Source organism: Rhinatrema bivittatum, chromosome 15, assembly GCF_901001135.1.
Source record: "Rhinatrema bivittatum chromosome 15, aRhiBiv1.1, whole genome shotgun sequence".
In the NCBI taxonomy this organism is placed as follows: Eukaryota; Metazoa; Chordata; class Amphibia; order Gymnophiona; family Rhinatrematidae; genus Rhinatrema; species Rhinatrema bivittatum.
This window is the reverse complement of record NC_042629.1, coordinates 67,893,419-67,912,233: the sequence shown is the minus strand read 5'-3', so window position 1 is coordinate 67,912,233 and position 18,815 is coordinate 67,893,419. Positions and strand designations below refer to the sequence as shown.

The following is an 18,815-nucleotide window of genomic DNA, read 5'->3' as shown; positions in this document are numbered from 1 at the left end:
TCTGCTATTAGAGACCACAGCGCGCAGGGTGCAGCCCTACTGATCATCATCCGACCACCTTTGCAATGTCACCCTGATCCATCTACATTATCAGCTGCAGGATGGCCCTTGCAGATGGTGTTTTAAACAACGGTGCCAAGAACGAAAGCCGTAAGATGCAAACTATTTACAATATATGAGAAAAATAAGATCCTTGGCAAAAATAGAAAGGAAACCTAGGAAGAGAGCCAAGAAAGAGAGACACTGATGTTTTGAGGGCTCCAAGCAAAAAGCTGCATTAGTGGCGGAGCTGTGGTTGACAGATACATTTATTTTAGCTTTTTTTCCCTCTAAAAGAAATCACTTATGTAGTCACTGTATTTGTTCATTTACGCATTCTCTCTCAAACCATTCTACCTACAGCAACCACATTTTCAGGATAAATATAGCTATATACAGGCTAAAAACCGAAATAACGTCTTCCCAGAAAACCTTTGGATAGAGACCCAAAATTAATCATTGTAGAGACAGAGCGCTCCTGCGAACTGATCTGCAATTCGTTTCCCTCTTGTATTCTCCTGGTACAGATGGGGTCAGGAAAAGGAAGAGCCCCTGTGTTTTACCCCTGAAAGCAAGAACTAAAAATATTCATTGCGTGCCATGGGCCAGTAAACAGCCTCCAGCGCGTCAGGGTCCCGCTCTGTAACTCAGTTGCTTGAAATGGCCACACTCTGCATCCATTCGTTCGGGTTTTCCCGCATGTGTCAAGAGACTTACCATTCACAGCCACCTCTTGTTTTTTTTCCAAAACTTAAACCCTTATACAGAATCTTATTCCCAAAGTTTAGAGAGCAAACGGCAAGCATGGGACAGGATGGGGTATTTGTGCAAAAGGAGTGGGTGGCCCGTGGGATGCGGACTTAGTTCCTGGGTTTCTAGCAGAATGGACCTTACAGCTTCTATAGCGGCAGGAAAAAGATTAATAGTTAAAATCTCCGGGTTTCAAACCAGTGCAGGCTCTGTGCAGCAGGTTTCAGAGCACTGGCAAGACAGCAAATCCAAACAACTGAAGAACATTTGCATGTGAAATGTTACTTCCTTATATTCTCTATCTATCGGCGTTTTGCATTATGCCAGCGGTTGCCGGATCCAGCCCTCAAGATTCCCCCAACAGGTGGGCATTTTTTTTTTTTCTTTAAAGGTAACCAAAAAATGCAAAACAACCAGTTCTTCCACCAAATGCAAACAAATATGTGCGTTAAGAAGATTCACTGTGGGCGTGTCCCAGAAACTGGACAAAATCAAGGGTTGAGGACTGGAACTGGGAAGCCCAGGAAAGTCATTTAACTTGGTTACTTACTTCCTGCAATACCCCATATGTTACACACCAAATGAAAAAATACAGCCTGAATGCAGGACCCCAGAGAAAAACTGCTGGCACCATCTACTGGAGACAGAGTTAGACTGAGGGGCTGTGACAGGCAAGTGGCCATATATGGCTGAGCCCGACAGATCTTGCTCTGTCTCCATCTACTGGTGCGGAGTCACAACCCAGGTGTCCTGGACTGATTCTGCTACGTACAGGGAAGGAGGGTTTTTCAGAACATAAAAACAACTGCAATCTGTAAACTGTTAGGGAATCACCTTACTTACCTCTCCCCATCCCCTGGCAGACGTTACTCTCCTTAGAGTTAAATTAATCGACCCCCCTCCGTTTCCGTTCTGTGTGGAGAGGCTACCAGAAAGTACCGCGGTGTCCGTGGCCGTCAAGGGAGCCTGCGAAATAAACTTCTCGTTACTGGTTAGGACAGAAACCCATTGCCTGACGTGCAGATGTCCCCCCCCCCCTCAAGTCGCAATCAGGGAGCAATCTCTAGCTACGGCGTCCTAATGGCATTATTGAGTTTATTTTGGTATTTATATGGTGTTTTGACCCAGCAAGCTAGACAATACAACGAGCCCCGTCCCCTGAGAACTCCCAAACTACGTGGGTATCTACTGTCATCTGGGCCACAACGAGTTGACGTGGGATAAGCCAGATTTCAACCCTGGTCTCATGGTCTCTAAGGCTGTTCTCGATTCTCTGGGTGGTTAAAAGATGAACAATGTCCACACCAGCAAGGAAGGATACAAAATGGTTTGTTCTATTGTGACTGTTCAGAAGGATTTTGACCGCTTTTTCCCATTAAAAGTGCTTATTATCCCCAAGCACTTACAAATTGCACAGGGGCTCTGTTTCTAACGGGTAGATTAATCTGCCATTAAGAAGCGGAGGAGAACAGAATGATGGATTTATCTTGCACGGTTGAGGTTAATTGAAAACGTCTCCCCCATTCTGTAGATCAACCATTAGGAGACAAGGTCCTGCTCATACATTAAGAAGCGGGAGAGCCGATCCGGTCCTCCGGCCGTGAATTCAAGCTCATCAAGACGCGCCATTCCTCGTGAAAAAAAACCTGTCCGGTCCTCGGGGAGCAAGCGCCCTGCCCTCAGAGCTTACACTTCCCTCTCTCGCCGCTGTGCCAACTGGTCTTCTCCACAGGGCCATCCCCCCCAGGGCACTTCAGGGAGGAGGGTAGGTGAGCCCCCTTATTTGCGTATCCTTTACTTCAAGTGGGTAAAAATAAGTCAGGAAACCCAAATCCTTCCAGAACCTTCACATCCTGAGCCCTAACTCCCTGCCCACTAGGTGTCGCCATTGCCCGATGACTGGAACTCTCTCTCTCTCCTCCCCACCCCCAACAGGGACTGGGAACGTTGCTTCCACAGTCAGCCATTATTTGGATCCAAGTTTCTTCATTTTCACATTTTACTTTTCCCCCATTAATTTATCAGTGTTTATTACTAAAAGAACCACCACAAAAGCAAAAACAAAACCGATACAAACCACCAGCATTTTTTTTCTGGGCGATATATCGGGTTAGTTTTGGTAGACGGAAGGGGGTGACGCGTCGGACAGCCTCTCCCCTCCCCCTCCTGTGCGCCGGGGTGGTGAGGGGAGCGGGTACCAAAGCAGGGAGCCATGATAAATTCCATAGGAACGGGACGAAAATGGTTAAAAACCCAGTGGGGGTCGGGAGGAGTTTGGATTTTTTTTTTTTTTTAATATACTTTTTTTTGCTGAACGCGAGGGGGTCCTGTTTATAATCGCAGCGTATCAGGGCTAGACAGACTAATTCACACTGTTAGGATGCTCCTGTATCAAAGCGCTCACGACCTACAGCAAGTCTGGATGCAAGGAGATTAGGCGATCGGGGAGGGTGGGGACCAAGGAGGTCTGTGGCTCTGGTGCTGCTCCACCAAACCCAGTTAAGGGCTCTCCTCCTCCCGGGTCAGGCCCCCCCAACAGAGGAAGGACACCTCCAACAGCCGCTCGGCTCCCCAGCCTGAAATGTGGCTTCAGGCTTGCGAGCGTGGGCCAGCGGATGCAGAAAGTCCGCAGCACGCAGACCGCAGTCAGAGCTTGGAGACCTCAGGTGCTCAAAAATGCATGAGCTGGCGGGGAAAAAAAACCACACAGCTCAGCTCTAAAATCAGCCTCTCGCAAACGTGGTAATCTGATCCCAGCACAGGTAAAGACGAGGGCAAACATTAGAAGCGCGAGCAGTGCTTAATCTGGAAGTTACTGCGAGGCCGCAGGGCCACGCTCATTTAGGAGGGGGGACGGGATGGGACGGTTTTGCATCTACGAGGAGCCGTGCACTGCGCTTTACCTCGATGGACTGGGATATGTGCATTCGGTTAATTTCAATCTGGGGGAAGCTGCTCCCCGGCACATCTTCGTATTCCTCGTCGTAGCGATCAAAGAGTTCCGTGGCATCGATTCCAACGCTAATTGTCCCCTAGGAACGAGCAAAAAAGCAAGCAAATTACCACCGGCTAACAGAAGCACAGCTCAACCGCCTGCACGAATAATAGTGCAAAGCCCGTGCACGCTTTGTACTTTACGCTAGGTAATTTTCAACTAGAGGGCCTATTGGAAATTTCTATATATAGGGGTCATTTCCAAAAGCATTTGCACCCTTAAACTCGAGTTTTACACGTGTAAATGCACTTCACCCCTGTAAGCGGGCTTTTGAAAAAATTGCTACAGTCTATGCCATTGAACTGTCCATAGGATTTACCCGCACAAGTGAACTTTATGCGGGTAAATGGCTTTTGAAAATTGCTACGATAGTTGTTACATTTACACACACCAATCCTTTTGAAAATTACCTAAGTGAATTTTCAAAGGAGTTACGTGCATAAAAGTAGCACATACAGTGCCAATTTTAAAAAGCCATTACGCACGTAAAACCTTTTGAAAATTCAGCCCTGTGGAGTGAATTTTCAAAAGCCCATTTGCGCCCTTTTGAAAATTACCTCCTTAATACTCATAAGTACACACGTAAACAAGTACATATTGGTGAGAAAAAGTTTGCAACCCCTCCTAGGATGGTCTGCATTTCAGCACAATTTATACGCAAACCGTGATTAGAACCCAATCTAAACCCTCGTAAGAGAGAGATAACCTTATTGAATAAATGACGCAGACAAAAGGATATATTTTGATTATTTATTTAACAAAAAAATATATGAACCCTTCGATAAGTAACTGGTGGCATTTCCTTGAGCAGCAAAAACCTCAAGTAAACTGTTAATCAGTTTCTCACATTGACTTTGAGGAATTTCGGACCATTCTTCCAGCCAGATCTATTTCAACCCGGTGACATTTGAGGGCTTCCTTGCAAGAATAGCTTGTCTTGCCCAATATTTCAATGGGGTTTAGGATGGGACTTTGACTTGGCCAACCCAAAACACGAAATCTCCTCTTCTTCAGACCTTCATTATGCAGTCAACATTTAGATTTGTTATTCTGCTGCATGGCTCACTTTAGGCTCACAGTCGGATGACCCGACGCTCTCCTCTAGAATATTGTGATATAAAGCAGAATTCATGGTTCCATCAATGACGGCAAGCCATCCAGGTCCTGACGCAGCAAAACAGCCCCACCCGATGATACCTTCTTAGTTTAGAAGGCAGTGTTTGGTTTTCGCCAAACAAAATGCTTGTTGTTGTAACATAAAAGTTCAATTTTTGACTCATCTGTCCAGAAGGGTTGTGCGTCATCCGGATGGTCCTTGGCAAACCTGAGTGGAGCAGCAATGTTCAGTTATCCTCCCATGAACACCATTCCCGTTTAGAGTTTTCCTGACGGTTGACACAAGAACTCTTAGATCAGCAGCAGTGTGAGAGGCCTTCCAGATCTTTTGATGTTAATCTGGGGTTCTTTGCAACTTCGTGGATGATCTTCTGGTTTACTTTTGGGGAGATCTTTTCAGGACTGCACCGGGGCAGAGTCACTGTAATCTTCACTTCTTCCATTTGTAGATGGCCCAAAATGAGTTATGCACATTTACTCTGCAGGTTGGCTTACTTGTTATGCAATTATTTAAGCACCCGATTGTAATTAGCCAATTAACTGTGCTACGGAAGCTAGGATTTCACATACTATTTCTGTTAATTTTGCATTACCACCTACAGTGCCATGTACACTGATTCCAGTTCTAAGTTGGTACAGAGAGGAGCTGATCTGCTAAGCTCCCTGGTGGTAGAGCTTCTCCTTCCTCCCTGGTCTCACCACTCTCCAAGAAGAATCAGGAATGAGTTTGGAAAACTGTAAAACGTCCGCCCTCCTGCTGCAGGAGCAGGACTTTCTAGTAGACAATTTCCATCCAGTTGAAGAGAAATTGCTGGGGACATGTGCTTTCACCTAAGGGAACCACCTGCATGGTGTTCCAGGGAGAGAGTAGTAGCAACAGCCCTAGTGATTATTAGCCAGCAGCACACGTCTGAAACCTTCTGATTTGCAAAGCGCCAGTATAGGCTTTATCTGCCTCAACCCCTTTCAAGTTCAGGGGCTCGTAACAGCAGTCAGTTGTGAGCCAAGCCTAGCACATGACTGCCCAGAGAAGGACGCACCTAATTAATGGCTGGTGCCGCCTACTGAAACAAGATTATTCCTAGGAGAAGTACAGTTCATTCTGTGAGTGATCTACATTCTTGCACGGACTGTAACCAGACTGCAGATTTTTCCTTTTGCCACTTTTCACCAAGCAGAAGACTTTGTTTTGGGCACCACGTACTCCATGTCCTGTGCTGCGTCCAGCAAGCGAACAGAAGCGTGCAAAGAGCTCCACTCTGTCACCTTGCAACCAGAACCACACACCATTAATTTGGGGAGGGGGTTTGTGATGGAAGAGAGAGCTGAGCACTACAGCTATAATGGACTATAAAGAAAAAAAAAAAAACCTCCACGTAGTAAGGAGGGAGAAAAAAAAAAGCCGGGAGCTGGGGCCAGACAGGAGAGTGAAAGTGAAACAGGCGGGCACTGCGGAAGCTTTCCTATATTCAAATTCACCTCCACCCCCCCCCCCCCCCCAACAAAGATTCCTGGAAAAGAACGATTCCCCCCCCTGACTCCTGGTGATCGGGTCCCACGCAGGCAGGCGGAGGCGGCCCTCACTCTTATCTCTGACCTTTTCAAACATCCTTGCAACTTCTACCTGGAGAAAAGGTTACCCAATCTCTCCCACCGGATTCAATTATGGCCGAGGCTATGCCTAAATGACTCTATCTAGTGCACGTCCAGTGATGGGAGAGATTATTTATGGGACATTGTAAAGGGCTTGATACTAAGATTAGACGTCTCCTACACCTCGCTGCCGCTGCCTGCAGTTTATAAGCCGGTAGAAGCACCGGGGGAATTAATGTGCCAATCTGTATTCATTATTAGTTAAGCATTTCAGATCTGGCTTATCCTTCAGCGACTTTATTTATTTATTTATTTATTTTTGCTGTTCTTCAGCTTCCGTAGGGGGGGCCATAACAAGACCCTACACTCAAGCCTACCCATCCAGTCACTAAAAGGCCAGCTTTCAGGAATAACCGATTCTTGAATGTATGATCATCTCCAGCTAAACGGGGCAAGAGAAAATATCTTTTCAATGGTTATTCTGATGCCTCTTAAAAAGAAAAAAAAGGTTGCACAGTGCAATTTACAAAAACAGGTACAGGTAACCATGAAATCTCCCTCCACATTCTGTACAAAAGGTCACGCTTTGGAGATAAAATACTCATCTCCCTAATTCAAAAGCATGAGAAAAACATCATTGATTTTCTAACACAGCAGAATTAAAAAAAAAAAAAAAAAAAAAGAGTGATTTTATGAACAGCTCACTGGTGCAGAGACGGATGATGACAACGGGTTCACTTCTCCAAACAATGCTTGGGAGTGGCCAACAACATTTTTCAAATCTTACCATCCAGGAGGGTACCTGAGACAACAGGCAATAAACTGACAAGGCCTGTCAGCAGGAGAAGTGAGATTTGAATGCTGCTTCCCTTGATTCTCTACCCAAATCACTAGCCCACGTCTCCTCTAGCCACCGTCATGAGAGAGTTACCTGCCCCATTAATTGTCCCAAGTCATCAGATACAGGAAGGGTAAGTCATAGACACGGGGTAACATCTCAGGTATCAACTGCCTTCTGCAGGGGCTACCTGACTTTAGGAAAAAGTAGCCTCACCCTTCTGTGTGCCAGTCTACCCAAAAGGTAACCGTGTGATAATAACGCCTTTGTTTACTGATGCCAGAGATGTGGACCGTGGGTGAGAGAGAGAGTGGAAATAGAGGTGATAGAGCAAGTAAGCGGCTTTCAGCGCAATTTGGTTGCAAAATCTTTATCCTTGAGACTGTACTGGAATAACAAGGGTCAAACGACCCTGCTCGATAATCTGAATTACAATTCTTATCTCAAACACTTTATAATGAGCTGCTTGGTGCACCTCCTTCTCTGGTATTTAAAGCATCAATACCAGCCTGAGCATATTTTCTACACAATTCAAATGACAATTAAACTAATTAAGATCCAGCTTGGAGACAAAAATAGTTTCTTTTTTTCCCCCCAATTTAAATTTTTATTAAGCAGGAACAGCCACGATACAACACACATACCGAAAGAAATCTTATTCATCGTTCCCAAATATAATTCCAACCCCCCCTCCCCCTGTAAAAACCAAGTCCTATCATCCCAACCCCCTGCATATCAAACACATAAGGAGAAGAGAAAGAAAACGAGAAGAAGCGAGACCCACTCTCAAGCCAAAATTCCAGTGCCACCCAAAATCCGAAAAGGTTCCCAAATAGCAATAAACATTGCAATACAATTATTGTTCATCGCAGTCAACTTGTTTAGGAAAATATCCTCCAGATACGGTGACGCAAGGAACTCATAGAGGGCAAAAAGGCATTTTTCCAACCAGGTGCAATTTTAAGGACAAAACCAGTTTCTAAATTCAAGAAAGCATGGGATAAACCACAGGGGAATTGTACGGCTGAATTAGATGGGCGGGTGGGCAGGCCGTGCGGGTTTTTCCCCCGTTTCTCCAATTCCTGAGGCACTGTTAGCATTCCCAGTTTCTGAATGCTCTTCCCAGCTATTCCCCCTGATCTTTCCGAATCCAGGCACCGCTCTGACCTGGACCCTCACCAGAATCCCGGGCAGGCAGCCACGCTGAAAGCCACGTGGCAGGAACACAGCAGGAACTGAAGGGTGGGGGCTGCTCAGGGGAGGAGGAGGAGATGCTGAGGTGCAGGCAGGTAGTGTCACAGTAAAAGGAGCACCTAGAGAGCTGTAAAAACACAACTAGGTTAGGACCATAAAGAAAGGAGACCTAGGAATGCGATCAAGGGAGGATGTGATAAAGCCAGACGAAACTCTCATCATGAAGACGTTTGCTTGCCCGGCATGAAGTCATCAGCTGTCTCTGGCAGGCCCTGCTGCAACAAGACGGAGAGTAAATTCTCTCTTTTGTGCAATTTCACGTGCATTTGATTTACAAGACCGAAGACAAGAAAGAAAAAGTGATTTCCTGCTTTCGTTTTCCAAGGCAGAAATTGTGCGCCTCAGACCTGAATTCATTGGAAAAATCCCAGTGCGGAATGAGAGCTGCTCGGGCAGGTTACGTTTACTGCGTCTCAGCTCGCCACGGTCTCTTCGGCTCTAAGCTTCTCGTCCATCCCCTGAAACACCGTCAGGTTCATGTTAAGGAACGAGGGGTGAGAACAGAGGTTCCCGTAACCGCTAGGGCCCCTCCCCTCCCTGCAGCGCTCCGAGCTTCAGCTGAAGAGGTGGGAGCAGAACTGGGGGGGCGGGCACAGACTCGGGACCTGCACTTTGGAAGGGAGTGAGGGGTGGGGGGGGAGCCCCACGCCGGCTGATTCACCGCAGGCCCCCCCCCCCCCACACACAGTCCCCTACAGCCAACTTAGCAGAGATTTCAAGTCCCAGGCCCCAGCCCGCTTGATTTAATCCACATGAAATCCACCCTCCATGGAAGGACCAGGCAGCAGAGCCACTTAAGGTTCTTTCAAGCAGTGCTGCTCCTCCTCAGTTCTTCCAAGCAGTGCTGCTCCTCCTCAGTTCTTCCAAGCAGTGCTGCTCCTCCTCAGTTCTTCCAAGCAGTGCTGCTCCTCCTCAGTTCTTCCAAGCAGTGCTGCTCCTCCTCAGTTCTTCCAAGCAGTGCTGCTCCTCCTCAGTTCTTCCAAGCAGTGCTGCTCCTCCTCAGTTCTTCCAAGCAGTGCTGCTCCTCCTCAGTTCTTTCAAGCAGTGCTGCTCCTCCTCAGTTCTTCCAAGCAGTGCTGCTCCTCCTCAGTTCTTCCAAGCAGTGCTGCTCCTCCTCAGGCCTCTCAGGAAAAAGAATGAACGAGGCCTGAATTCGTTTACCACTGTGTCCGTCCGCAGCAGAGCATCTTGCTCAGCACCAAATAAATGTGGGGATGTGGTTGTTTTTTTTTTTCATTTTCATTTCTTGTGATAAATTCTGAATACATTTAGTTGTGGTGGCAAGATAAACAAAACTGTTGAGACCTTCCTTCCTCCAGATCTCCACCGCCCTCAAGCAGTGCTGTGAGAGCTTTGACATTCTTGAAGGATGCAAATTAACGGCACTTAAGGGGCGAAGCTTGACTGACGGAACTGCTCTGAAAATCCAAAGGAAATGAACGTGATTTTGTTGGAATTTAGCCGAGACCAGCATCGACGAAATGAAGATCCAGCTCTCCAACTGATTAGAGTTACTATTCCCCAAGGCCCAAGTGGATGACGACAAAAAGAAACACAAAAAAACAAAACAACCCTGCCTTCTGTATCTATAAATGTGCAGTCGTTCTAGAAAAGGGGGGAGGGAGGTTATATCGGAATCTCATTTTCTTACCCCCACCCCCTGCAGGATAACCCAGATAATGCAGGTCCCTTTGCTGGCTAAAAGCTGGAAAGGCAAAACATTTCTGAGGGTTGAACCCTTTAAATACTGCTCCCGTGTCAGCTATTCTCTGGCTCGACAGCTTCACATTAGAGACATAAATACTACCTGATACCCCCCCCTCCCCGGAGAGCAATCCTGTGACCCCTGTGCTGCAGCGCAGTGCGCAAGTCATGGATCCAGTTCTGTTGTGGGTGGGAAAAGCAAAAAAAAAAACTGCCGACGCTAGAATACGCTGACTTTAAAAAAAAACAAACCACCAACTTTTTAAAGACTGAAGTTAACCTTCCTCAGGCCTCTCAGAAGGTAACGATCAGGTATTCCCCTTCTTCAAACTTTGGAACCCCATTCACACTCTGACTTCTCTCCCTTGTGCTGAATTCTGGATCACTTTGGGTGCTCTTTTAAAATTCTTGTAGGGGCCACGTGCCGTGCACAGCCGCGAGAAAGGCCGCCGGTTTGATCCCAGAGTTGGGTCTTCCCCTCCTCGGGTTGGCTGGGGATGCTGCAGAGGCAAGGGTGACACTGGTGGACCCTGGTCTAAGAATCGACACTGCAATGCCCCGATGAATAACTTGCGAGCTGGGGAGAATATGTAGAAACAGGCGCAAAAGATCCCCAGCAGTTGTGAATGAAGGGCTCATTGACTTCGGTTCAGCTGGAGGAAAAAACAAGCAAGTCTTGTATGCCCCCGTATAAATGCATCCACGAATCCGCTCCTTGCACTCCATCTGCCTTAATCTTCCTTGCTCATCAGCCCCGTTCCTCGCACCAAACAAGCACCTTCTTGTTCTCGTCCACCGTCCATGGAGCCAGCTGCTACCCAATATCCAGGATTCATCCATGCCGTCTTCAAAACGAAGTTTAACATCCAGAATCTCATCTTCCGCTTCCTGTGGCTCTGCGCATGACTGTGCGCAAACACCCTACATTGCCACCATGTTTATAAGGCATCAGACATGAGAAGCAATGAAATCGGTCAACTGGGTTTCTAGGTTAGGTTATTGCAGAACTCAGACAAGTGAAGCTTTTAAAACCAGCACAGGAGAAAAAAAACTCCACTTTTACAGACAAATTAAGCATCGAGGTCAATCAGAATTGAAGATCCAGAGCCTACTTCTCCAGCAAAGATTGGGGGGTGGGGGGAGGGGCAAGGATAAGGTGCACTAAGTTATTGGATCAATTTACTGTGGCTCACATTATGCCACTTGATGCCTGCACAATTCAGAATCACATCTGGAGAAAGGACCCCTTGGATTTTAGGTTTGATTACTCGCCTTTCCAAATCCGAGCTCAAGGTGGACTAGAAATTCAAGTGCGGTTGGGAAGGTCCCGTCCCCAGAGGGCTTACAATCTAAACCTTGTACCTGAAGCAATGGGGGGTGATGTGACTTGCCCAAGGTCATAAAGAGACCTGAACCCTATCAGCCCGCTCCTCCACTCATGCCCATCATTGTCCTCAGATCGGCTTCCAGCGCAACCCCAGCTGCAAAGAATCCACTTTGCTCTGTGACCCATAAGAGCACAATAAGGTTAAGGTGCTGCCAGTGAACGAAACAGGAAGCATTTCAGCTGTTCGGGGGGAAAAATAAAAATAAAGCAATTGCTGGAATTGCTATTTTATGGATGCGGTTTGCTGGATGTAACTGGGAGGTGGTTCTTAAATTCTAATAGATCTGCTATTTTGTTTTATTGTTTGTTGAATGTAATATTGGTCTATTTTAATTGCTGTAAATTGCTCTGGGCTATCTTCGACGGGCTAGATATATAAATCTGGCACAGAAAGCTGGCAGAATTGAGAGAGAATATTTTCTTTTAAAAGTCAAGTTTACCAAGATTTTGAGGCACTGCCTTTGGGTGTCCGTACCTGGCTGGCCTCTGACCCCTTGCACAGCCAGAGAGATTGCTGTGGAGGCTGCAAGGCTGGGAAGGGACCTCAGTGGGTATGAAGCCCCAAACCTTAGAAGAAAAATAAATCTCTTTTAAAACCGCAACATTTATTTTTCTGCATTGGATGCCAGGCAGCGCTACACCTTAACACTGGGAACCCCTTGAGACCGTTTCAAATTGTGCTGAGTGGGATTTTTAGAGAAAGAAAAAAACATGCAAATCAACAGGGCTCCTTGACCAAGTGGATGCAAATATGTTTGCTGAATATTTGTTCTGGAGATCCTACCAGGCAGATCCATTAGTGAACCCTGAAGAGCAGAACTCAATCACCCTGGCCCAGGGAGGGTACAACATGACAACAGTTTGGATTCTGTGAGTGCAGGGGTCAGCAAAAGAACAGGCCGCCACCAGGTTTTCATAATTACTGCTTTACAAATCACGCCGAGGGCCATCACCGAGAGCGGCTAGCAGGCACCTTCTCATCACAAGGCCACTGCACAGCAGCTTCTGGACGAAGGGACCAATACTATTGTTACTGAAACACAGCTGGATAAACATGAAGCAGGCAGATAACAATGTCCAAGGTCGCATAAGTCAATGCCAGACAGAGGATTAGAGATGGTGAAAGGGATGTGCTCGCGATCACTTACATAAGAACCGTTATACTAGCTAGGGCCCTTCCCATGAATACACGGATAATACATGAATGAAATCAGAGAAAGCTTGAGATAGTACTGTTTTCCCTAGGGGTTAATGGATTGATGCTCAGAATTAAAAAGTTGCCCATGAAAGGCCCTTCAAATCGTTAATAACGCAGGACTGAAAAACATTTCAAACTTTGCATTCAGAAGCTCAAGCTGCTTGCATTTCTCGGAGGCCACAATCTGATTCTAAAAACGACAAATGAAATTTAACACGGACAAAGGGTGTGCGGGAGGGGGGGGGAGATAGGGGGTCGGAGAGTGCGTGGGCAGCATGGGTACCACCCCCTCAGGCAGCTTTACGAGTTTATCATTTAAAACGGTCAACTTTTCTAACGATATTTACATAGTTAGCGTGTCGCCGCGGGTGGACAGTCACATGAAAATTAATGGACAGCACCCTCGCGACGTGACGCCTGCGGGGGGAGGGGCTCCGTCGACGACGGTCAGCACGGCAGCGGCACCCTAAAATACTACTATTCATACGGTTGGTGGGGGAGCTGAGGAGGAGTGGTTTGTGTAAACCTTTTACATTACACATTGCAATCAGAAAAAAAAAAAATACGACGCGTCTTAAGAAGTCTGTTGGGGGGTCAAATGCCAACTGAATTGTTTGCTAGTACCTTTTTCCTTTTCCAGAAGCAATTTAAAGAACAAGCTATTCAGTTCAATCCCAGGAATCGCCAAGGCAAAAAAAAAAAAGAAATCAGAAGGTAATTGGCCCTTTAAAAGCAAAGCAGTGCCTGGAAAAAAAAAAAAAAAGAAAGAAAAAAAAAAACCTTGTGCATCAGCAGTAGCAGGAGAAAATAAAGCAGCAAGGATATCGACAGAAGTGGAGCGTAGTAATCTGGGCGGCGAGCATCGTGTTACAAGGTCAGAGAGATAAACCAGAGAAGGCCCGATGAGGCAATCAAGTCCCAAACAGCCCCATCTTGAACTTAATACGCTATTCCACAAGGAACCCGTGTGAGTTCATCAAAACTGCAACCGTAAAACCAAAACTCTTGGCTTTGACACAGGGACCTTTTCCCGCAGCACTGAAGGCTATGAAAGTTAGATTTAAGGGATATGGACAAGCAGAGGTGAATTAGAGCAATCGATGCACGAGACGGCCAGTGCCAGAAACCAAGGCCACCACTGAAAAACTACCCGAAAAGTAGAAAAAGGCAAGAAAATGTAGGCATAGCATGCAAGTGAAAGCAGTAAACAGGAACAAAACCAGGCTCCAAGGGCCAGAGGCAGAACTTCCCTGCAGAAAGGGGAATCTCCAGGGTGGAAAAGGTTGACCTAGACCCCCCCCCTCGAACAGGCCGCTTCAGCTTTCCTAGCTCGTAAATGCCCTCTGCGTTGGGGGGGGGGGGGGGGGAGTAATATCCAGGACAGCGGTTCAAATCCAGAGCCTGGGAAACTCCCGACGGGTGGGGGTAACCAAAATTCCGGAATCTTGGGATAACTGCATGCAAATGCAGCTCATAAATATTCAATGCGAGGATGCTGAAAACCAGACCTGTCAGAGGAGTCCTCAAACCCTACGAACGAGGGGCGAGACCACAGTGAATGCAAATACAAGCACTTTCCTCCCCTTCTTTTTTGGTGTCCATTTCAGGAAGAGTTGGCCAACCCAACTATTTCATTGTAAAGCAGCACTCGCAGAGTTGGTAGGACAGGCATGGTCTGAACTTGACAGAAAGGCCGAAAGACCTGTCCGGCTTATTTTTGGAGTATTTCCTTGGCTAAAATGTGTGTGTGTGGGGGGGGGGGGTGTCTCGTTGCCCACACAGATTTCACCTGGTTTTCCACAGATATAGAGTACATTCAGCGGAATTCTTATCCGGGTAACTTTCCCACCTGGGGGCTCACGCAATTTGGACCTCTAAGCTTGCTCCTTTTGTGGGGGGGGGGGGGGAAATGACGTGATATCCAAACAGCTTGCAAGGCTACCAAGTGCGTGCAGATTTTTACTTCTCAAAAATAAAACCAACCTGGTTGCTTTCCCTTGAAATTGGCTGAGTGTGAAGCCAGCGTACTAAAAAGCGCCTGCCTGCTTTCCACCTGATGTTTGTGTGGGCAGCCAAGGGGTTGGGACAAAATAGCGCATCTATTTTTGGGAAATTCCACGTACATGTGCTGTTCCCCCCCGCCCCCCCCCCCCCCCCCCCCCCCCCCCCCCCCACGGACACCAGCCAGAGGAAGGTGATTTTCAGAGAGGCTTATTTACCCATCTACATGGCTTTGAAAACTGCCCCCTTGGGGAGGGGACAAACAGGCACATACGTTGCACCAATTTTCAAAGCCGACTCACACACCAAAGATTACTTTGAAACTCATCCTGGCAGAAGTACGGGGCACACAATTACACCCGCTACTTGCTGCGCCTGTGGCTTTTGCCGAGAGAATTGACCTGCATTAAGTGCACAGTCCACCCCCTGCCACACCGCTATTTTACGCCTGTATGGGTCACACGGGGGCTTCTACGCCGAGAGCAGAATCCCTTTGAAGGTTCCCCCTCCCCCTATGGCTAGTGACCCGCCCATCTTTGGCAATGAGGACAGACGGACATTTTTGGAGCAAAAAGGCCCGGCTTCAATGCGCCTCTGAACTGTGCAGGACCTTCTGAAGAAAGAGAGCAGAAGAATTATTATTATTATTATTATTTTTAAATGGGATTTTTCAAAAATACAAAATCAGCATCTGTTTCTCCTCAAGAGAGACAACCGGCACCTCTCAAAGGGAGATTTGCACCAGCGACAGGTCAGAAGCGAACAGATAAGAAAAGGGAGCAATTTTGTATTGTTTGGATCGTTCCCTAATAAAACATCTGCTAAGGTTAAAACCAAAAAGCCAACTGCATGTTGGGCCCATCTGGTGATGTTATGCAAATTAGGTAAGGTGCTGGGCGTTATAACGAGATGTACGTGTTGATATGTTATAGGGCTAAAAAAAAAAAAGGGGAGGCTGGGTAGAGCAGCAGAGAAGCTGCAGATTTAGTGCTTTTGAAAGGATTGCGTGTGCTGATCCAGTTCCACCTTTCCGCGAGTTCCCCCTGAAATCTCTAGGCCATCCTCCCAACCCCCAGATAAAGGCAGCAAGATGCTGAGTTTCAACATCAATGCGATGTAGCGTTATATCGGCCACACCCTGGAGAGAATGACCAAGAAAAAATAGCTGTAGCACAAGAGCCTGCAGGAACTCAACCGGAGGGCATGAAAGCTCACACAGGGTCCTTCTTGCTGGTCCATTAAAGGCACCGCAGCCTACACCGACAGTGGAACAGTAGATCTGAAGGCCAAGCATTTTACAAGTCGTTAAGGGATGGCTCATTAGGCCGCTGCATTGGGCTCTGACGTTTGTTTCTGTCTCCATAAATAAAACAATGCCTCGGAGCAAAAGAGGAAGAAATAGTTAAAAAAGGGCCTTAACAGTACTCGGAGAGAAAAACCCAATACAAGAAGCTGAACAAATACGGAAGCACCGGCTCCAAAACTGCTCTGCGCGATACATCTGGTCACGGCCAAACAGTTCGGGTTAGAAATGTTTTATTTATCTGAAACCATTTCACTGCGACTAATAAAACGTGGAGGATTTTAACGCAACTTCCATTCTGACATGAAATCATACCAGCTGCCCTGCCTAATTCAATGGAAAGACTGCCTGGGGATAGATTTACATAGAATCTCAATAAGCAATTCCTATAAACACCCAGATGGCTCATTTTATCACAGGGCATGGAGGCTCAACTCCTTTGCAGCTTTCCCTTCTGATTGCACATCAAAGAAACACCCAGAGATGAAATGTCAGATCACTAAAGCATCAGAGAAGCATTTTTTGCTGGATTCCAGAAACCTCCCTAACAACACAAAACTTATCTGGACAGAAAGAGAACCTTTCACCCAGAATGCAACGGGAAGAGTTTGGATTTGGGGTGTTGATTGATATCGGCTATGGTGATATGGCAGGGATCTGAGTAACTGAACAAGCTAGACTTGGCTAGGAACACGAGAGAGAAGTCAGCCGGGTGCTCTGGCTGGTGGCCCTCAATGGTCTTTAGCCAACCAGGTGCCCACCCCGTTTGTGGCGACCGAGTCCCTCAGCGTGCGAGTTTGTGGTACAGAGCTCAACGTCAGAATAATTCCAGGCACGCCACCCGTTCTGTGGTCTACGCAAAATGCTTTATCCCCCTCTCCCCCCTCCCATACTTCTAACAAGGGAATAATTATCCATGTTGTTATTGTACACCCTTTTCCAGTTTGGCCCTATCACCGCAGAGGTGGCTGTACGAGCCCTTCTGAAGAACCCAACCTGTTTCAACGCAAAGGCACTCAAGATATCCAAATTGCTCCTCTAAGGATTGGCCAAATTCCATTCCTTTTCAAGACAGATTTAGGGAGGACGCACCCTTCTCTAATATTTCCATGCAAACGTGGCGTATTTCAGCAAGACGAGGGACGGATATCAGGGCAAGGCCTGGAAAACCCATCTACGCAAACGCCCACACAAAAGCCATTTTATGTCTATTTTTCTGTTAGAACCGCATTGCACGTGTTTTCAATTCCAACATTAACGTGAACCTCTAGCATTCCCATGTTCCCAGATTCCCAGCTCTAACCATGGACGGGCTGAAGGAAACTCACCATCACTCACTGGTGCCAAGTCCTGCTCTTACCTTAGGATTGGTTCTCTGCTGAAGTCGCCGCTCCTCCCGTTCCCTCTCCAATCGCTGAAACTCTGCTCGGATTTCAGCGGCTGTTTTCCTCTTCTCTACAACCTGCGCATTAAAGGTTTACAGACACAGAATCATTCGATGCAGACACCGTGTTCTAATTTATTTTGGTCCGCCAGCTTCCAGGTGGTTTTTACATTCCCACCCCTTGCCCAGGCTCTCTGAGGACCTCTGCCATCGCTGGCCCTCCCATCCAGCCATCAGGTGTCGCTTTTGTGATCTGGGCCCCATTCATAGCATCCAAGAAGATCTGTGTGTGCACATTCCACATATACTAAATGCATAACGGTCTTAGTGGACACATTTGCGGTCAACTATGCAGATCTGGAGCACGCGATGGGAGATGCAATTAAGCTCCGAGAGCAGGACCTGAAGGTTTTCCTCATCCCTTTATGCAAGTGTTCCCGAAACCTGTACCGCTCATCCCCCAAGGCAGTCTGGGGTTTCCCAACACCCGCTATGAACGTGCATGAGATACATTTGTCTGTACTGGAGCCGCAGTATAATGAGCGTTTAACTCCTGCTTACTCACTGTGGATATTTTGAAAGCCCGACTGAATGTGGGACAGGGCTGGGAACCAATGATTTATTTATTATTCAAGGGCAGTTATCTCATAACTCATGGCAAAAGCGCTACCTGTAACTATTGTGTGCGTGTCAGACAGGCGCTCAAAATAAAAATGCGGACAGGAGTGCCAGCAGCAGAAAAAGAAACATTATCTATCCAGGGGCTTGGAGGCTGTAACTTATTTTCTGAATCGCACACAGGACAGCGGGAGTCCAAAGAAAAGGGCAGGATCTGATGTACAGAATTCCAGGGGCTTAACCTTTGCAAGGGAGAATTAATAACTCCAAATGACTTCAGCGCTGACATTTCTGTGACAGACTGAAGACAAAAGGAAGGGGCCAGTTTGTTAAGTTTCAAGAGCTGGGATTACAAAGTGGCTCTTACAAAGTCGGCACACGTTCCTGCAGGGCTACCAGGAGCCCCAAAATTATCTGTGCAAATCCCTCACACACACACAGAGCCAGGCTGCAGGTTAATTCTTCAAATGTCTCCTAAAATCCACAATAAGACAGAGACATTGATACACAGTCGGGTAAGGGGACTGACGGATGAGGGATATTCAGGGATCACCCAGTTTCAGCAGACCACACGATTAAAAACCAAAAGCAATTTCTTCTTATATTTTTTAATGTAATATAATACATCTGTCACG

General features: G+C 47.0%; 1 protein-coding gene across 3 annotated transcripts in view; it reads right to left on the bottom strand.

Moving 5' to 3' along the window:
• The window catches only part of DNAJC11 (DnaJ heat shock protein family (Hsp40) member C11), a 59,087-nt gene that overhangs the window by 16,324 nt on the left and 23,948 nt on the right, over nt 1–18,815 (bottom strand). For all 3 annotated transcript variants that reach the window (XM_029578181.1, XM_029578179.1, XM_029578182.1), the window contains 3 exons: nt 17,539–17,640; nt 3,693–3,821; nt 1,633–1,755 (listed from right to left, as the gene is read on the bottom strand). In XM_029578181.1, the coding sequence (XP_029434041.1) occupies nt 1,633–1,755; nt 3,693–3,821; nt 17,539–17,640 (354 nt within the window). The remainder of the gene's footprint in view (nt 1–1,632; nt 1,756–3,692; nt 3,822–17,538; nt 17,641–18,815) is intronic.